The sequence below is a fragment of the Dermochelys coriacea genome, chromosome 2 (genome assembly GCF_009764565.3).
Source record: "Dermochelys coriacea isolate rDerCor1 chromosome 2, rDerCor1.pri.v4, whole genome shotgun sequence".
Taxonomy (NCBI): Eukaryota; Metazoa; Chordata; order Testudines; family Dermochelyidae; genus Dermochelys; species Dermochelys coriacea.
Genome location: NC_050069.1, coordinates 69,768,676 through 69,788,462, shown reverse-complemented (window position 1 = coordinate 69,788,462; position 19,787 = coordinate 69,768,676). Strand labels below are relative to the sequence as shown.

General features: G+C 42.2%; 1 protein-coding gene across 1 annotated transcript in view; it reads right to left on the bottom strand.

Annotated features, from left to right (window-relative positions):
• LOC119851279 (transmembrane protein 68-like) overlaps window positions 1–19,787 on the bottom strand; it is a 60,009-nt gene that overhangs the window by 17,066 nt on the left and 23,156 nt on the right. Inside the window, exons 3-4 of the mRNA XM_038390867.2 lie at window positions 18,875–19,039; window positions 2,690–2,883 (exon numbers count right to left, since the gene is read on the bottom strand). Of these exons, the coding sequence (XP_038246795.1) occupies window positions 2,690–2,883; window positions 18,875–19,039 (359 nt within the window). The remainder of the gene's footprint in view (window positions 1–2,689; window positions 2,884–18,874; window positions 19,040–19,787) is intronic.

Here is a 19,787-nt window from a genome sequence, read left to right as displayed (position 1 = left end):
TGCACTGTAAACACAAAAGAAATAGTATTTTTCAATTCACCTAATACAAGGACTGTAGTGCAATCTCTTTATTATGAAAGTTGAACTTACAAATGTAAAATTATATACAAAAAACTGCACTCAAAAATAAAAATGTGAAACTTTAGAGCCTACAAGTCTAATCAGTCCTACTTCTTGTTCAGTCAATCGCTCAGACAAACTAGTTTGTTTACATTTGCAGGAGATAATGCTGCCAGCTTCTTGTTTACAATATCATCTCAAAGTGAGAACAGATGTTTACATGGCACTCTTGTAGCCGCCATCGTGAGATATTTATGTGCCAGATCTGCTAAAGCAGGGATGGCTAAACTTACTGGCCCTCCGAGCTGCATACGACAAGCTTCAGAAGTTTGAGAGCCGGGGCACATCTGCCGGGAGATGGTGCAGCCCATAGGGCTGAAACCCCGAGGCCCCCACTTCCTGCTGGACAGAAGCGCTTACTCCACCACCCCACTGCAAGGCAGAGGTCCTGAGCTCCCCCCTCCCAGTTTGGTAGGTGGACAAGGGGGGGGTCGCATGGAGGGCTTGTGAGCTGCACTTTAATGGTAAAAGAGCCACAGTTTGGCCACCCCTGCACTAAAGAATCGTATGTCCCTTCATGCTTCAACCACCAGTCCAGAGGACATGCATCCATGCTGATGACGGTTTCTGCTCGATAACGATTCAAAGCAGTGCAGACTGACGCACATTCATTTTAATCATCTTAGTCAGATGCTACCAGCAGAAGGTTGATTTTCTTTTTTGGTGGCTCAAGTTCTGTAGTTTTCGCATCAGAGTGTTGCTCTTTTAAGACTTCTGAAAGCATGCTCCACACCTCATCCCTGTCGGAGGTTGGCAGGCATTTCAGATTCTTAAACATTGGGCTGAGTGCAGTAGCTCTCTCTAGAAATCTCACATTGGTACATTCTTTGAGGCTTGTCAAATCTGCAGTGAAAGTGTTCTTAAAAGTAACAACATGTGCTGAGTCATCATCTGAGACTGCTGTAACATGAAATATATGGCAGAATGTCCGTAAAACACAGAGCAGGAGACATTCAATTCTCCCCCGAGGAGTTCAATCATGAATTTAATTAACGCATTTTTTTTTAACGAACATCATCAGCACCGAAGCATGTCCTCTGGAATGGTGGCCAAAGCATGAAGGGGCATGTGAATGTTTAGCATATCTGGCACATAAATACCTTGCAACGCCACCTACAAAAGTGCCATGCAAATGCCTGTTCTCACTTTCAGGTGACATTGTAAATGAGAAGGGGGCAGCTTTATCTCCCATAAATGTAAAAAACTTGTTTGTCTTAGCAATTGGCTGAACAATAAGTACAACTGAATGGACTTGTAGGCTCTGAAGTTTTACATTGTTTTGTTTTTGAGTGCAGTTATGTAACCAAAAAAAATCTACATTTGCAAATTGCTCATTCACGATAGAGAGATTGCACTCTATAGTTGTATGAGGTGAATTGAAAAATATTATTTCTTTTGTTTTTTACAATTCAAATATTTGTAATAAATAATAATATAAAGTGAGCACTGTACACTTTGTATTTACACTTTGTAAATGAAATCAGGATATTTGAAAATGTAAAAAAACATCCAAAAATATTTAATAAATGTCAGTTGGTATTCTATTGTTTAACAGTATGATTAAAACTGCAATTAATCGCGATTAATTTTTTTTAGTTAATCGCATCAGTTAACAGCAATTAATTTACATCTCTAAAAGCAACACAATGGAATCTCTGTTTGCATACCAAGTCAACATAAGGATGTGACGTTAACATGAAGTCAGCACACCAGGGAAAAAAACTTGGAGGAAAAGAGAGGTCATCCATACTTGGGGGACAAACAATGGATTTGGAGGGACATAAGGAGAAGGAAAAAGGACACCACTTTTTCCTGCATCTGAGGATCTTATTGGGCAGTATGTTTACATTCATGAAAATGAGATCCCAACCTGCCCTGGTTGGGAACACTGTAAAGGACATTTAGGTGAGAAGTGACTGCTTTTAGACAGATGGTTAGCTTGTTAAAGTTAAGTTTAGTCTCTAGAAAGCATATAGGGATTTTGTTTTATATGTAACCTTTCTGTTTCCATCATTATCCTTACTCACTCTCTCTGAAATCTTAGCCTTTGATAGTAAATGTATGATGGTTTTCACTATAAATATAGTGCTGTAATATTATATAGGAGCTGATCCTCACATGAATTAAATAATTTGGCATGTACGCTCTTGAAGACAGCCCTCTTGAAGACAGCAAACCAGGTATTGCTGTTAATGGCTAGTTACAGGGGCTGGATATCGCAAGGGAATGCTTCAAAAGAGCTCGGGAACTGGGATGCACCTACTGTTAGCCTGCAAACCATAGTGAGGGCTCCCATTGCCCCAAGGAGATTGTTTGGGTGACTAACTGACTGGTGGTGTCAGGGATCTGAAACCCAGTTAAGCACAAGCAATTCTTCCTCTAGCTGGAGACAGGGAGGTAACAAGGTGACTCCTATTCCTGGGCATCCTAAGAAAGTGTCAGACCAGGCCCTGTAGCTAGAGGCTATAAGAGACTTGTGTCCTTTATGACTCAGGCACAGAGAGGGACATATAACATAAAACAATCAATGGGTTACACATTTACATCACACACACAGGAGACCACTCACCACTTTTGCATCTATGGCCACATGAGCAAAACCTTTGCGATTACCCCACAAGACACCGTAGTTTTCATCACTAAAGAATGATTCTCGAGCTCCACCTGGTGCAACACCCAGTAAGTTGCCTTTCTTCAGAATTTCAACACATTGTTCTCTCCCCCCATACACTGCAGTAAGCAGTTTAAGATATAGTTGTAGGCCTGCAATAAACATAACCAGTACAGATCATTATGGTACATTAAACTCATTACATAATTCACATTTTGAAAATTAAACCCAACCAAACACACACACATATCTTCAGCATTTTTTAATTGTGGCTACATATTACATATATCTGATAAAACTGGAGATTTCATAATCAGTATAATGAGCTTAATGGAGTGGAGTTCTGAAACAGAGCAATAAAGAGAGGCAGAAGCCAAATTATGTTTTATCTCAATCAGCTGGGATAAAGGAGAAATCAGTTAAGTGAGAAATAATCACTAGTAAATCAGAGTTAGTTGTTTTAGCAGGAACTACTTGGGATTACACCATAAACTATTACTGTTATCTACTTGTATATTAACTACTATTATCTTAATTAAACATAATTAAATGTATAGGTAATAATTAACAGTTATGAAATAGCAGAATTTTGAATTAGAAAATACAATAAACTAGAACATAAACCCCACTGTTATAAGTTCACTTTTCAGTTTCTCAGTTTTCAGCCTCTGGAAGCCCAGCATATGAAGGAAGAGTTCTTAGGATGTTTAGTTATATCCTTAGCAATCCTCTTATGCAATCTTTGTTTACTGTTTTGAGTTTCATCTTAAATAAAGAGTTCTGTTCCTTGATGTGATGTGTTGGCTTCTTGATTGAAGAAGATTGATTATCCCTGTGTTACTTCCTGGCTTATAGTTCCTTTCCTCTCTGGCAATTTCTCTATTCCTGTCATGTCACTTTGTATACCTTAAGATTCTGTCTGGATGTTTTGTTTTAAAGTCCTTACTACTTTCTTATTTTTGCTACAGCTCACTTCCTCCATATTTCTTAAGTCTGTTTCTCTCTAATTACAGTTTCTCTTTTATTATATCTTATTTCCTTCGCTTTTCATTCTTGCTTTACTTTTCTCAGTTTTCTAACAATGTTTTTCTAATAATTTCTTAGATTACTTAGAGAATCTTTAGCTATTTTTCCTCTTGTTTAGCTATACTATTCTTCCTTTAACATTTGCTCTTTTCCCCTTATACCACTGTCTTTCCTTTTCCTAGGTACTGTCCCTTTTGTGGTAATCCCTACTTTTCTAGTATCTCTGTCTTTCCTGTCCCTCCTGAACGGGCCTTATTCCATTTCAGCTCTGTTCCTGGCACCCCTTCAGTGACACATTGGGCCACTGGGGTCCCTATACACTTGTTACCCAGGGTTCTTTCAACCCAAAGCTCTTGGTAACTTTTATTCTGTGCAAGGTGGTGTCAGGAAATAAATCAGGGGAGACACGGCCGTCCAACCGATAGATGGCTGGCACAAACAGGACAACACAAGAGTAACTTTACTTAGTCTCAAGCACTTATACACACATATGCAACAGGTTAGTAAAACACCCCCAACCCTTGATAATTACCAAAGCTGAGTGTGGCTCTCGAGTGGCACAGTGACAGCCCGTCTGCCAGTGGGTAACACAAGATGCATCCAGAGGGAGAGTCCAGTCCTAAAGAGTCCCACTACCTCAAACTTTCCCCCTTATTTATACATTAATAATAGAATGACATGTCCCTTAAAGAAAACTTGTTAAGCAAGCAGTTCCAATGAGCAAGCAAGAGCTCCTTCTGATTATCGATTAATCAGGTGTGGGTTTTCCCAGCGTTTGCAGCCTTGAGGCCCCAATAGACATTCCTGGGGCACATCCTGCTTTTCTAAAATGCATGTATCAGCAACTTCAACACAATTCTTATCAGGAAGGACACGGGGTCAAGCCGCCCTCTCTGTGGCACCCAAAAAAACCCCTCCTCTCCTGCCTTGGTTAAACTGAGACAGCTGAATGGCCAATTTACAGCCTGCTGACTTGGCTGCTTTTAGCAATAAGCCATACTGGTTTTAGGCACTTTACTGGTTTGCCAAAATCTCCCCGTACACCCTGGCTCTCCACTTACTGCATCCCTTCTTTCCTGTCCTGGTTGCTGTCTTGCTCACTACTTGCCTCTCTCCCAGTGCTGGCCAACCTCCCTCCAGACTCCACAAGCTGTTTCTACCACTGCTTGCAGCAGCACTCCAGGAAGTAAGCTGCCACCTGCTCTTCCCCTCTTGTTTTTTCTTTTCTATTCCCCCCAAAAACCATCCCAGGCTCAAGCTCACCCTGCTTCAGCAGCCTCACAATAAATGGAGTTATCCAGACAAAGAACAGACAAAGTCGACAGAATAAAACCAGGGAAGTTACTGCAGGGTGACATGACTGTGCTGAATGGTCTTTGTATTTTTCAGTTACTACTACCGCATCTGTTGATGAATACAAATTTAAGGCCAAATTCTGACTTTAGTGGTTGCAGAATTTGGTCCATAGTTTTTCTCACTTTTACATTAAAAACTTTGGAGACTTTGCCTGAGACTCACTTGGAAATCAGAATTGTTTTATAAATGTACAGCTTGAAACTAAACAGCTTTTTCTTGTGTGCTCCTTTTGTTAGAGGACATTTTGACAACCAGCAGAATGCCTAATGTTTTTAGGCAATTGTCAGTAACTGGAATATCAATTAATGTGCTCATTGCTAAAAATAGCTAAGCTAGCCAGTAGGCCTTTGTAGCAGCCTTAGCATAACTAAATGAGCTGGAGGGTGGGAGCTGAGTGACCACGGGAGTTGGGCATGACCCTGCTTGCCTTCCTGTTAAAGCTTTCTTTGAAAGTCCTGAAATTGTATCTTTTAAAAAAACAGGAAGTCTAGAGATATCTTTGGACTGTTGTTGTGTGAAAGATAGCTGCAGGACTAACAGTTTAAAACATGCTTGCTTAATGGTTTTTCTTTGATTGACATGTTGTTAATATAATTGTAGTAGTTACTAACCTAAAAGGGGTAGACTGGTCTGAGGAATTTGGATTTGATCTTCTGGACATCTCTTGGAATCCAAAGTGACAGGCATTCAACTGGCCATTGAACTTTGTCATCTGACCACTCGAGACCCCTTCAGACCATGGTTAATTATTATTTGGGGGCGCTTTAACATTTTGCATATCTTTGTGCTTGAGATCTAATAAAATAGTAATTTTGGATGAAAGCACTTCGGGTTTGTGCCAAACTTTAATTAGATGGGTGCACTGTGTCACCCACTGATTTGTTCTTGATGCCGTCTCAGAAGAGTACAGTTACTCTGAGCTTTGGGTTGAGAGAATCCTGGGTAACACCCTCACATAATTTGAATGAGTTAAAAAAGGTCACAGTTGCTTACCCAGAATATATACACAACACCTGAAATAAGCCTAACTTACCATTACCCTATTGAGAAGCTAAGAACTTTTGAGTGGGTTATAAACTATAACTTCTTGTAGTCTGAGGACAGGGGCAAAGAGTCACAACACAGGGAAACATGGTATATATCAGAATACCAAGAGACCAATACCAAGACTAAAATGTTTTTTGTTTTTCCAAATTGCTCCAATAACATAATTATGTTAAGGATAGTAAGAATTTTTGACACTACAGATGTATATTAGGAAATTTTATTAACTTTTTTCTTTCTGAGTTCACAAATGTAGCTCTGAGATTTTGGGTTGCAAATGAAATAAAGTTTACTAAAGTTGAGTTCCTCAAACTATTTTCAGTTGGTTTAAAGAAACTTCTTACAAAGACGTTTAACTTTAAATGAATACAAAAACTGAATCATCCACACTATGCTGAGCAGCATGGGAAGTGGGGATTTTACTTTGAAACAGCTTCTAAGGAGAATAGCATAGACAAACACCACTAGCTCCTAGGTAAATTTGAATTGCATTAACAAACCTCCAGCTACCAGTAGAATAATGGTAGCCTAATTACGGTGGAAAATGACCAGAAATTTTTTTGAAGCGTTAAACTTTAAAAGGTATGGTCATTCACCCATAAATTTACTGTAATAAAGAAATATACTATATAAAATAATTCCTTATACACCAAAGAAGTATAGTGTAGTAAGAAGCCAATCTCGTAAAGAGAAAGAAAGAAAGAAAGAAAGAAAGAAAGAACAGTTCTCCTCCCAGTGGCCTCTGCATATTACCACTTGTGAAATGCATCAGCGAAGCCACCTTGACAATGGAACCTAGCTAGCAATGCTAAGACCCCACATCAGTTATCCTGAAAATTCTAGGGGCCAGGCTACACAAAGGGCCATGGCGATCCATAGCCACCCCAATTCCTTCCTGTGCCCTGCAATGATGGACTCTGAACCTTTCTGGACTTTTGCTCTGATCCTTTAAAAGCCCACTAGTAGTTATGAAGTTAGAGTTAAGGATTGTAGTTAGTTTCCAGTTTACATAGGTAGGATAGTTTAGTTTTACAGTACACATTTTAATAGAAAAATTCAAACAGTGGAGCTGAAGAAGAACCCTGGATTCAAACATTGTGCCTCCTACCCAAAATGTTTCTGGCCTCAGATGCACATTCCTGATGCCATGCTTACTTCAGAGAGAGACATTCTCCATCAAGGTGCTCAATCTGCATCATGTTTACTCTGAGAGCTAAGGAGGAGAGACAGAATAGATTGCACGTACTCCTTCAGGAGGCATTGTCAGGTCAGAGGGATCTGAGAAGACATCAGATCCAGGGGATAAGCCCAGACCATTCTTAGGTCCTTCAGATCAGAAAGATGAACAGAAACATAATGACCTCTGTCCATTCTGAGGGCACCTTCAACTCCAGCAGCAACGGCTGTGCCACCTTCAGAGAAAGGGAAGAATGAGGCTAAGAAGGTCTCCAGGTCTGCAGATCTGAGACAAGGTGAGAGAAATCTACCTGTGGAAACCACCTCTGTTAGTAGAACTATTCCAAGAATGGAAAATCCATCAGATCCAGAGTCTATGAATATGAATAAGATTATGGCGCATAAAAATTCTGTGAGCAGAGCTAAGATACAGGTATCAAAGTCTTTGGAATCAGTGTGTAACCAAGGTACTTTGCCAGTTTCAAGTATTTGGGAAGCTACTCTTAAGCCTGCAGCTTACAGAGTGCAACCATAGCCAATGAGAACCACTCTTGTGCAACATTCTGGTTCCAATCCTCCTATTTATTCTCTCACAGAAATGGTTCAGATCCAGCCCTCTTGAGTCCTTAGCAATCTCAGATGCACAAAAAAGATCAAGAACAAATAAGAGGAGTTCTTCTTCAGCATGCCTTCCTTTACCTCCAGAGAATAAGGGAAGAGCAGAATGGTGATTTCACCTCCAGTTCCACTTCCCAAGACACCTTTGGGATCTCCACATATATTATCTCTATGATCAGTTCTATCAGATCCACTGCTGTCACCTCTACTCTCACTATCAGATCCAGGATCAGAACCATTATCTGAGTAATATCCAGTTCAGAGCAGCTGGTACCATTGGCTCCTTCTCATCCGCCTGATCATAACAAGAGATAGTGGGACTCAAGATCCTTTCAACATTACAGTCAAGAGTATGAATCAGATCTGATGACTGAATCCTGGCCAGAATGGCCTTGGTCACATTTGGCTTTATTGGCTGGATCTGTATTGTGCATTTTACTGAGAACCCATGAGACCAAGTAAAGGACTTAAAAAAATTACCACTTACTCCACATCTGTGGAAGCAGTAGCTTCCAAGAATTGATTGAAAGGATGGTGACTATTTTAAAGTTACAAACCTTGTCTTGAAAACTTCTCCTTCTATATTTAATATTCTTGGTTCCCACTTGTCCTCCAGAGTTCCTCTACCTTTGTTCATTGATTTACAACAACCTGCAAAACTTATTTGATCCAACCCAACATCAGTTCAGCCAATATCTATAAACATAGGCAAACTGTATCCTCTTCCTCAGGAAGGTTTCTCCAACTTTCACACCCTCCTATCGCTAATTCCCTGCTGGTCAGGGCAGCCATTCAAAGACCAACATGAGGCACCATGTGTCGGCCTATTCCAAACAAGGAAATGAAACAATGAACAAGACATGAATTCACAGCAATAGTCACAGTAGCCTTGTAAATATGTAGCTAGTAGATAAGGGAATAGTAGGGAAATGAATGATGTGTAATGAATGACAAATGTGTGGCACATGGACAGCACATGTTTGTATGGTGATTGGTTCCTAAAAATTAATAAATCAATCACAGAGCACTTGATATAGAATCATAGACTTTAAGGTCAGAAGGAACCATTATGATCATCTAGTCTGAACTCCTGCACAATGCAGGCCACAGAATCTCACCCACCCACTCCTGTAACAAATCCCTGACCTATGTCTGAGCTATTGAAGACCTCAAATCGTGGTTTAAAGACTTCAAGGTGCAGAGAATCCTCCAGCAAGTGACCTGTACCCCACGCTGCAGAGGAAGGCGAAAAACCCCCAGGGCCTCTGCCAGTCTGCCCTGGAGGAAAATTCCTTCCCAACCCCAAATATGGCCATCAGCTAAACCCTGAGCATGTGGAAAAGAGTCACCAGCCAGACACCCAGGAAAGAATTCTCAGTAGTAACTCAGATCCCACCCTATCTAGCATCCCATCGGGCATGTCAAGGTTCCTTCCCCACTCTGAACTCTAGGGTACAGATGTGGGGACCTGCATGAAAGATCCCCTGAGCTTATTCTTACCAGCTTAGGTTAAAAACTTCCCCAAGATACAAACTTTGCCTTGTCCTTGAACAGTATGCTGCCACCACCAAGCATTTTAAACAAAGAACAGGAAAAGAAACCACTTGGAGATCTCTTCCCCCAAAATATCCCCCCAAACCCTATACCCCCTTTCCTGGGGAAGGCTTGATAATAATCCTCATCAATTGGTATAGGTGAACACAGACCCAAACCCTTGGATCTTAAGAACAATGAAAAATCAATCAGGTTCTTAAAAGAAGAATTTTAATTAAAGAAAAGGTAAAAGAATCACCTCTGTAAAATCAGGATGGTAAATACCTTACAGGGTAATCAGATTCAAAACATAGAGAATCCCAGTACGCAAAACATTAAGTTACAAAAAGACACAAAAACAGGAATATACAAACCCTCCAGCACAGCTTATTTTACCAGCCATTAAACAAAAGAAAATCTAACGCATTTTCTAGCTAGATTACTTACTAACTTAACAGGAGTTGGAAGGCTTGCATTTCTGATCTGTTCCCGGCAAAAGTATCACAGAGACAGACAGAACCCTTCGTTCCCCACCCCGCTCCAGATTTGAAAGTATCTTGTCCCCTCATTGGTCATTTTGGGTCAGGTACCAGCGAGGCTACCTTAGCTTCTTAACCCTTATAGGTGAAAGGGTTTTGCCTTTGGCCAGGAGGGATTTTATAGCACTCTATACAGAAAGGTGGTTATCCTTTCCTTTATATTTATGACAGGGCATATTTATTGCTAATAGTCAAAGATCAATTAATTGCCAAAATTAGGCTATCCCATCATACCATCCCCTCCATAAACTTATCAAGCTTAGTCTTGAAGCCAGATATGTCTTTTGCCTCCACTGCCCCCCTTGGAAGGCTATTCCAGAACTTCACTTCTCTGATGGTTAGAAACCTTCATTTAATTTCAAATCTAAACTTCCTGATGGCCACTTTATATCCATTTGTTCTTGTGCCTACATTGGTACTGATCTTAAATAATTCCTCTCCTTCCCTGATATTTATCCCTCTGATATATTTATAGAGAGCAATTATATCTCCCTTCAGCCTTCTTTTGGTTAGGCTAAACAAGCCAAGCACTTTGAGTCTCCTTTCATACGACAGGTTTTCCATTCCTCGGATCATCCTAGTAGCCCTTCTTTGTACCTGTTCCAGTTTGAATTCATCCTTTTTAAACATGGGAGACCAGAACTGCACACAATATTACAGATAATGGTACTAACACCTCCTTATCTCTACTGGAAATACCTCGCCTGATGCATCCCAAGACCACATTAGCTTTTTTCACAGCCATATTACATTGGCGGCTCTTAGTCATACTGTGATCAATCAATACTCCGAGGTCCTTCTCCTTCTCTATTACTTCCAAGTGATGCATCCCCAGTTTATAACAAAAATTCTTGTTATTAATCCCTAAGTGCATGACCTTGCACTTTTCACTATTAAATTTCATCCTATTACAATTACTACAGTTTACAAGGTCATCCAGATCTTCCTGTATGATATCCCGGTTCCTCTCTGTATTGGCAATACCTCCCAGCTTCGTGTCATCCACAAACTTTATTAGCACATTTATTAGCACATTTTGTGCCAAGGTCAGTATAAAAAGATTAAATAAGACTGGTCCCAAAACTGATCCCTGAGGAACTCCACTAGTAACCTCCCTCCAGCTTGACAGTTCACCTTTCAGTATGACCCATTGTAGTCTCCCCTTTAACCAATTCCTTATCCACCTTTCAATTTACATATTGATCCTCATCTTTTCCAATTTAGCTAATAATTCCCCATGTGGAACTGTATCAAATGCCGTCCTGAAATCAAGGTAAATTAGATCCACTGTGTTTCCTTTGTCTAAAAAATTTGCTACCTTCCCAAAGAAGGAGATCAGGTTGGTTTGGCATGATCTACCTTTTGTAAAACCATGTTGTATTTTATCCCAGTTACCATTGACCTCAATGTCCTTAACTACTCTCTCCTTCAAAATTTTTTCCAAAACCTTGCATACTACAGATGTCAAACTAACAAGCCTGTAGTTTCCTGGATCACATTTTTTCCCTTTCTTAAAAAATAGGAACTATATTAGCAATTCTCCAGTCATACAGTATAACCCCTGAGTTTACAGATTCATTAAAAATTCTTGCTAATGGGCTTGCAGTTTCATGTGCCAGTTCCTTTAATATTCTTGGATGAAGATTATCTGGGCCTCCCCATTTAGTCCCATTAAGCTGTTAGAGTCTGGTTTCTACCTCGGATGTGGTAATATCTACCTCCATAGCCTCATTCCCATTTGTCATCCTACCATTATCCCTAAGCACCTCATTAGCCTCATTAAAGACTGAGGCAAAGTATTTGTTTAGATATTGGGCCATGCCTAAATTATCTTTAACCTCCACTCCATCCTCAGTGTTTAGCGGTTCCACTTCTTTCTTTGTTTTCTTCTTATTTATATGGCTATAGAACCTTTTACTATTGATTTTAATAGTAACTCTACATGGCTTTTGGCCTTTCTCACTTTATCCCTACATGTTCTGACCTCAATATGACCTCATGTTCTGACCTCCATCTGACCCCCCTTTCCTTGCTGATTCCTCCCTTCTGCTTTTTCTTAATCACCTCTCTGAGATCCTTGCTCATCCAGCTTATTAATTTTTCCCCCTTTCTTGGGATGCAGGCTTCTGATAGTTTCTGCAACCTTGACTTGAAGTAATTCCAGGCCTCCTCCACCTTTAGATCCACAAGTTCTTCAGTCCAATCCACTTCCCTAACTAATTTCCTTAATTTTTAAAGTTAGCCCTTTTGAAATCAAAAACCCTAGTCACAGATCTATTTTTGTTTATCCTTCCATTTAGTTTGAACTGAATTAGCTCATGATCGCTCAAACCAAGGTTGTCCCCTACAACCATTGCTTTTATGAGGTCCTCACTACTCACCAAAACCAAATCTAAAATGGCATCCCCTCTTGTCGGTTCAGCAACTACTTGGTGAAGGAATCCATCAGCTGTCGCAACCAGGAAAATCTGAACCCTATTATTATTACTAGCACTTGTCCTCCAGTCTATATCTGGAAAGTTAGTCTCCCATGATCACACATAAAAACATTAAAGAGGCCTCTATCCATATCCAAATCAGATCCTGGTGGTTTATAGCACACCCCAAGCACTGTCCCAGGGGAGGCTCTAGTAGCTTTTTTTCCCAATGTGATTTTTGCCCAGACAGACTCTGTTTTATCTATTCCATCACTTCTTATTTCTTTACAGTCTACCTCATCACTGATATACAATGCTGCTCCACCATCTTTGCCTTTATTTCTGTCTTTCCTAAACAGCACATATCCTTCAATACCTGTAGTCAAGTCATGACTACTATTCCACCATGTTTCTGTTATCCCTATAATATCTGTTTTCACTTCCTGCACCAGTAGCTCTAGTTCCTCCATTTTGTTACCTAGGCTCCTCGCATTAGTGTACAAACATCTTAATTTTTGCTGTTTGGCCTCACTCACATTCTTTACCCGATTAGGCACAGACATTCTACTGCCAGTGTCACCTATTAGACTGGTATCTATACTACCCTTCCTCCTTATATCCATTCTCCTACCCATTCTTATTTCATTTTCTTCCCTCTCAATGTTAAAATCCGGCGTGGAGATTACCTGGACATCTCTCAACCATCTCCTCCAAATTCCTAGTTTAAAGCTCTTAATCAGTTGTGCCAGCCTCCATCCTAGACATCTATTTCCCTCCCTATTCAGGTGAAGTCCATCCCGAGAGAACAGTCCTCTGTCCATGAATGCTTCCCAATGGTCATACGTCCCAAAGCCCTCCTTAAGCACCGCTGCCTGAGCCATCTGTTTTTCATCATAATCTTGTCATACCTTTGTTGCCCTTCTCTAGGAAGAGGCAGAATCCCACTGAAGATCACCTGAGCCTCGATTTCCTTAAGCGTCTTTCCCAACCTGGCATAGTCTCCCTTGATACGTTCCAGCGAGAATCTAGCCATATGATTTGTTCCCACATGAAGGACAATCAGTGGATTCTTTCCCGCTCCCGTTAGGATCCTCTTCAGCCTCAGGTCCACATCCCGTATCTTAGCATCCGGCAGACAGCACACCCTTCTGTTCTCTGGATCAGCTCTGGTTACAGGCCTGTCTATTCTTCTCAGTAAGGAGTCCCCAATCATGTAGACCTGCCTTTTCCTGGTGATGGTGCAGTTCTCCTATCTATCCCCTGTTCCCTCTGGCTGCAAGTCCTCTCGATTCCTATTGTCCCTTGCAATCCTCTGCAACCCATTCTGTATCCTCCTGGGGCTCATATTTGGTGTTGTTATCTCCATTGACTCATCCCCTCTTCTTATAGGATTAGCTGCTCTTCTCTTCTTCCTTGCCCTTTCACCTTCAGTGACCACCTGCTGTGCCCCTTCTTCATTTTCAAACTCTGCAAACTTGTTCCTGAGCTCTGTTTCTCCTTCACTAGCCCATCTTTTCCTCTGCCTGGTTCTCTTAGTCATATGTTTCCACCGTCCACTTTCCTCACCCAGCAGTCTCCCCTCAGAGTTCTTTGATCCTGCTTCCATCTGCAAGTCTGAGTTTTTCCCTTCAGCCTCCTCATGTCTTTGCTCCATCATCCACTCGAACTCCCTTCTAAACTCAAGCAGAGTTTCCACCTGCATCTCCAATCCTCGGATCTTTTCTTCCATCAGCTCTATCAGGCAGCACTTCATGCAGATGAGACTCTTTTCAGGTAGCCCCTCCAGGATCACGTACATGCTGCAGCTTCCACAACCAGCCACCTTCATTGTGTCTTCCACTGCTTTGGTCACTACCACTGCTGCCTCTGTATCTGTCATAGCCTTCTCACTAAAGTCCTGTAAGTAAATACCTTCTCCTCCAACAGAACTCCCACTCAAACTCCCCTGTTTACAGCTCTGTTTGCTGGCTCCTTTGCCACTGCAACTGGAAGATGTGTGTCAGTGTATAGTTAAAATTGTATCTAAAGTAATCAATGACTGTATTCTCTGGGGATTTGTGGTTGTGATGACAGTGATATACTCTGTACCCACCCCCTAAGCTTGAGCCTGATCTACTCATTACAGTTCTTTACTGGCATACAGTAAAAATCTGAGTGATGAGTCCAGAATAGAGCTGAGTTTCTGGGAACTGAGAGGTTAACGTCTTGAGAGGAATTGCAATACTACTCATTCTACTCCTTTTCATAAAGAGGATAAGTAAATTGATATATTAGCCAGAAAACTATTTTGGTCATCTACTTTGGGCCTCAAATTATCAGTCATTGCCGCTAACAATATCATTCATGGGAAAAATTAGAGCTGTTCATCACATTTTTATCAGAAGATGAGAGAAAGTTAGCAAATGTTATTGCTTCACATGGCCAACAGATTGTTAAATATGTTTTGAGGGCATGCTATGACTCTTCAGATTTTCCAACAACAGCAGTTTCATCTGTAATTTTCTTAAAATGCTTTGCTTAGTTGAAATCTTCTTGTCTCCAACTAGAGACTAAAGAAGGGGTTGAAGATCTCCCCTTTGAGGGGTGAGGTCTTTTTTAGTATTAAGCCTGATGAGGTATTAGAAAGAATGAAGGAGACAAAATATACTGCAAGGTCTCTGGGATTTTAACAGCAACAGAAGGGGAAGAGAACTGGAATGTCATTTTTCAGATATCAAAGACAGCAGTATCCCTTTTCTTCTTTTTGGTCACATTCTTCAGAGAGGAGACAATATTATCCTCAATACCCATCCCAACATTTGTCTCAACATTGTAGAGGAAATTTTAAGCATAAATCAAGAGGGAAACCTCCTTCTTTTCAAGACTAGGTTCTAAATATAAAATTTGACAATTTGCTAGGCAGCTGCAGTCTGACAGTTCAACAAAAGTGAAATCAACTGTTTGAAAACCAGCTGTGCAGTTTTTACTGCCATTGGGGTTTGATAACTATAGACAAGTGGATATTGGAAATGTTTCACAGCAGGTATGCCATATAGTTTGAGACTCTACTTTTCCCCACTCACGCCTAGTCAGGGACCTCTCCCATGCAAGTCTTCTAAGATCAGAAGTTCAAACTTTCAGAGATGAGACCAATAGACGAAGTCCCAAAAATATTCAGGGAGAAGGGTTTTTACTCACAATATTTTGTGATTGTCAAAAAAGATGGTGGTTTATGTCCCATATCAGATTTGAGGATTCTAAATACCTTCATCAGGAAGTTCTGGTTTCACGTTAATCTTGGCCTCCTTTCATTCTACCTTCCATTTAGTTGACTGATTGGTTTTCAGTTCTTGATCTAAAAGACGCTTACTTCCACAGAGATACTTTCGCAAAAACCTCAGGTTTGTAATAAGAAATGGTAATGGTCCTTCATTTTGACCCCTAGCTACCACTCCCAAAGTTTTCACAAAGTACCTATCAGTGGTGGCAGCTCTCTTGAGAAAGAAAGGGATAAGTAGGTATCCATATTTAGACTATTGGTTACTAAGGCACAATTGCAAGATCTTCTTTGTGAAGCCGTTATCTACACATATACTCTTTTCAGGAGTTTGGGATTCCTCATAAATCAAAAGTCCCATTCGGAACCCATCAACCCCATATCCTTCAAAGGAGCTCGATTGGACTCCAGTCTGGGACAAGCTATGCTTCCATGGGATAGGTTCCTGAATATAAAGAAGATCACAGAGACTAAAAAGTCATCAGTCTCATAAAAAAAAATTATTCTACCTCAGGTTGATGAGTCTCCTAGTGTCTATGGTCCTATGTGTAACTGTGCACACCTGTCTAAAAATGAGAACCCTCCTCCAGCACTGTTGTCAACAAACTACAAACAGGGAAAACACTCCATGTATCGAAATCTGTTGAAGGTTGTCAGATTTACTCTTCTGGACTCAGCCACAGAATATTCTGATGGGAGTATCATTCAGATATCCAGTTCACAACAGATACATGCAATACTGGATAGGGAGCTCATTGTCTGGCACTCATAGCACATGGTCTCTGGTCACAGAAAAAGACAAGATTTCATATAAATCTTCTAGAACTCAGGGCAATTCAATGGGCCTGAAAAGCTTTTCTCAAGCAGTTACAGCACAAGGTGGTTCAAATAGTATTAGGCAATACCACAGCAGATTATTTTATAAACAAGCAGGGAGGAGCTCATTCTTACCAGCTGTGCAAGGAAGTGACTATGTTACAGGAATGGTGTATAACACACAACATAAATGAATTGCAATTGGGGTTAACAGGAAAGGACAAACTCTTAGTGGAACATCTAAGCAGGATTAATATAGACTCACATGAATGGTCCCAAAAATGTCAGTGGCGTGAGGTATTTTTCTTCAATGGGGTCACCTGCACGTATATTTATTTGCCACCAGGAAAAACACAAAATGCCAAAGGTAATGGTTAAGAGAAGGAAAGGATTGTTTCTTAATTTCAGATGCATTCTTGATACTGTGGACTCAAGGGCTACTGTAAAAATTTCCTTCTTTTCCACTTGTGTAGAAAATGGTTTCCAGATAAAGCGGGAAAAGGCAAGGATTATTCTGCTCACCCTGGCATGGTTCTAGCAACAGTGGTTCCCAATTATGCTCCGCTTCTCAGAAAGGAATTTCAAGACCCTTTCTGCCTCTCTAGATTTGTTAACCCAGCAGAATGGCTGGATTTACCACCCAGACCCAAGCTTCCTTCACCTAACAGCATGGACAAGTGACTTGGAATTGTCTCTCTCGACGAATGTGCACCTTGTTTTAATGAACTCTAGAAAAGAAGTCAACTAGTAAATGCTGTCTGTAGGCTGGCAATCCAATAGGACCCAACTACAGGGATTGAGTTTAGGTCAGGTCAGAAAACAACCCAGTCCTCCAGGACTCAGGTCAGGTAAGCTCTTATCACCTCCGCCTGCCTGTAATGTCAGCACAGTGGCAGCTGCATGCCCCACTCCTCCCAGCCACCACCACTCCCCTGTGGTCAGTGTGCAGTGGAGTGAGTATGACGACAAATCGCAGCACACACAGCACAGTGACGCTGCAGTGACCAGTAGGAGTGAGGCACACCACCTCCGCTCCCCAACCCCACAAGCAGGAGGAGGCTGGAGATTGATCATAAGCACAGGATGCAGGGAGCACCACGAGACTGAGACCCAAGGTTGAGGCAGCGGCGGTGGCGGTCGCACTGACACAGGTTCGAGGGTGAGTGTCGTATCCAGGTTGGGTCTGAAAACAAGTTGATGCTCTCAGGTTGCATTCAGGTCAGCTGTGCTGGGGTCAGGTTCAGGTCTGGGTTTGGCTTTAAAATTAGGCCCAAGCAGACTTCTAATACTATCTGTTAAATTGAAAAAGGTTTTCTTCATAGGTGGCTAAAAAGGGATTTATGAGGGACCATGAGAGCATACAGGGTGCCTCTGCAACCCATTGATGGACATTGCTAGAGAAAAGCTTTCCAAACTCCTGTGCAGAGGGCACAAGTATACCATATGTGGGATCCACATGGGGCCAGGAGCTCAAAGAACTTTTTGATATAATGAACTTAAGAAGGCCTTAGAGCAGAGGTGAGCAAACTACTGTCCACGGGCGGACCGTCCTGCCCAGCCCCTGAGCTCCTGGCCGTGGAAGCTAGTCCCCGGCCCCCTCCCTGCTGTCCCCCCTCCCCTACAGCTATGCCGCCACGCAGGCAGTGCTCTGGGCAGCGGTGCTGCGCACTCCTGCAGGGCAGAGCAGCATCATGTCTAGCTCTGACCGGGCCACACAGCTGCCAGATATGCTGCTCTGAGCAGCATGGTAAGGGGGCTGGGGCCCGGGGGGTTGGATAAGGGGCAAGGGTTTCAGGGGACATGGAGCAGGGGGCAGTTGGATGGGGCGGAGGTTCGGGGGGGCGGTCAGGAGACAGGGAACATGGGGCTGTTGGATAGGGCAAAGGTTCTGGGTGGGACAGGGGATGGGGAAGATGGGGAATGGGGAGGGTTAGATAGGGGATGGGGTCCAAGAGGACGGTTGGGGCGGGGGTCCAGGAGGGGGTGGTCAGGGGACAAGGAGTGGGGGGGGTTGGATGGGTGGGAGGTTCTGAGGGGGGCAGTCGGGGGCGGGAAGTGGGAGGAGTCAGATAGGGGGAGGGGACTAGGCTGTTTGGGAATATGTGCACAGCCTTCCCTACCCAGCCCTCCATACAGTTTCGCACCCCGATGTGGCCCTTGGGCCAAAAAGTTTGCCCACCCCTGCCTTAGAGTTTCTCAAATGCTTGAAATTATACTATTTTCTGTAGTGTATATTTGGAAAGCATTTTGTTTAAGTCTTAATATTTGTAATAAGCTACTTATGTCTAGTATTGTGGTATAGGCTTGTGTCTCTGAATTTAAGATATTTCTAACCCTCTCATTTACAATAAAAGTACTTTACCTGGTATCATACACAAGACACGTTCAACTACTGAATAGGAGACTCTGCCTGTCTGTATATAGAGATTACAGACAAAGAAGTGGTAGTCTACAGAAGTGGCTCCATGGTAATAAACAATAAGCCCCGGTCCTTCTGGTATTTTTTCTATGCCATGAACTTCATAACCTGTCAAGAACACAAAGTACAATAGTTTCAATATTAGCTTTTTATAAGTCATGCTGTGATTTAACATAAAGCTACTCACTACAGGAAACTCCTTCCTATATATGGGGAAGATGTTCTAGGAGTCAATTTTAGGACATCCAATGTTAGTCAAGAAGTGATTAGCATAACAATTAACTCTTGGCTCTGACAGTCAAACATTTCACTTCACAGTTAAAAATGAAGTGAGAAAATGGCAGCCTTATTTTTGATCTCCTGCATCACTGCATCATATGTCAGCTCACAGAGGCCTAAAGTACTGGTGCAGTTTTGAGTCAGTGTTATTATTTATTATTTTTGTAATTGTGGCCATGATTTAAAAGAAGTCAGGAAGTGGTGGGGGGCGGGAGAAGAGGGTAGAGGGGAGGAGATTCTTGCCTGTAAATGCAATTTATCTAATGATCCAGGGCAGTCTCTAACTCAGAGGTGGGCAAACTATAGCCCGCGGGCCACATCCAGCCGGCGGGACCGTCCTGCCCGGCCCTTGAGCTCCCGGCCAGGGAGGCTCGTCCCCAGTCCCTCCCCTGCTGTCCCCCCTCCCCCGCAGCCACACCGCCACGCAGGCAGTGCTCTGGGCGGCGGGGCTGCGCGCTCCTGCAGGGCAGAGTGGTGGCGTGTCTAGCTCTGGCCAGGCGGCGTGGTGGCCAGACATGCTGCTCTGAGCAGCATGGTAAGGGGGCTGGGGCTGGGGGGTTGGATAAGGGGCAGGGAG